The sequence below is a fragment of the Sinocyclocheilus anshuiensis genome, unplaced genomic scaffold, assembly GCF_001515605.1.
Source record: "Sinocyclocheilus anshuiensis isolate Anshui unplaced genomic scaffold, SAMN03320099.WGS_v1.1 scaffold2305, whole genome shotgun sequence".
Taxonomy (NCBI): domain Eukaryota; kingdom Metazoa; phylum Chordata; class Actinopteri; order Cypriniformes; family Cyprinidae; genus Sinocyclocheilus; species Sinocyclocheilus anshuiensis.
The window spans coordinates 228,166-228,388 of NW_015552535.1; the positions used below are offsets into that span (position 1 = coordinate 228,166).

General features: G+C 54.7%; 1 protein-coding gene across 1 annotated transcript in view; it reads left to right on the forward strand.

Annotated features, from left to right (window-relative positions):
* LOC107663746 (receptor-type tyrosine-protein phosphatase mu-like) overlaps positions 1–223 on the forward strand; it is a 313,414-nt gene that overhangs the window by 179,584 nt on the left and 133,607 nt on the right. The window contains exon 11 of the mRNA XM_016454059.1: positions 27–133. Within this exon, the coding sequence (XP_016309545.1) occupies positions 27–133 (107 nt within the window). The remainder of the gene's footprint in view (positions 1–26; positions 134–223) is intronic.

The window sequence follows — 223 nt, forward strand, 5'->3', positions numbered from 1 at the left end:
CATATGTCGCCTGTCAATCATAACAGCGCCGCAGATGCCGGGATACGAGCAGGAGACGCCGCTGAATCAAACCGACAGCACGGTGACTGTTCTGCTGAAACCAGCCCGGAGCCGCGGAGCACCGGTTAGGTGCGTCAACATTCTCACACACACACACACACACAACATTCGCACACTCACACACACACACACACACACACTTACACAGACACTCTCACACACA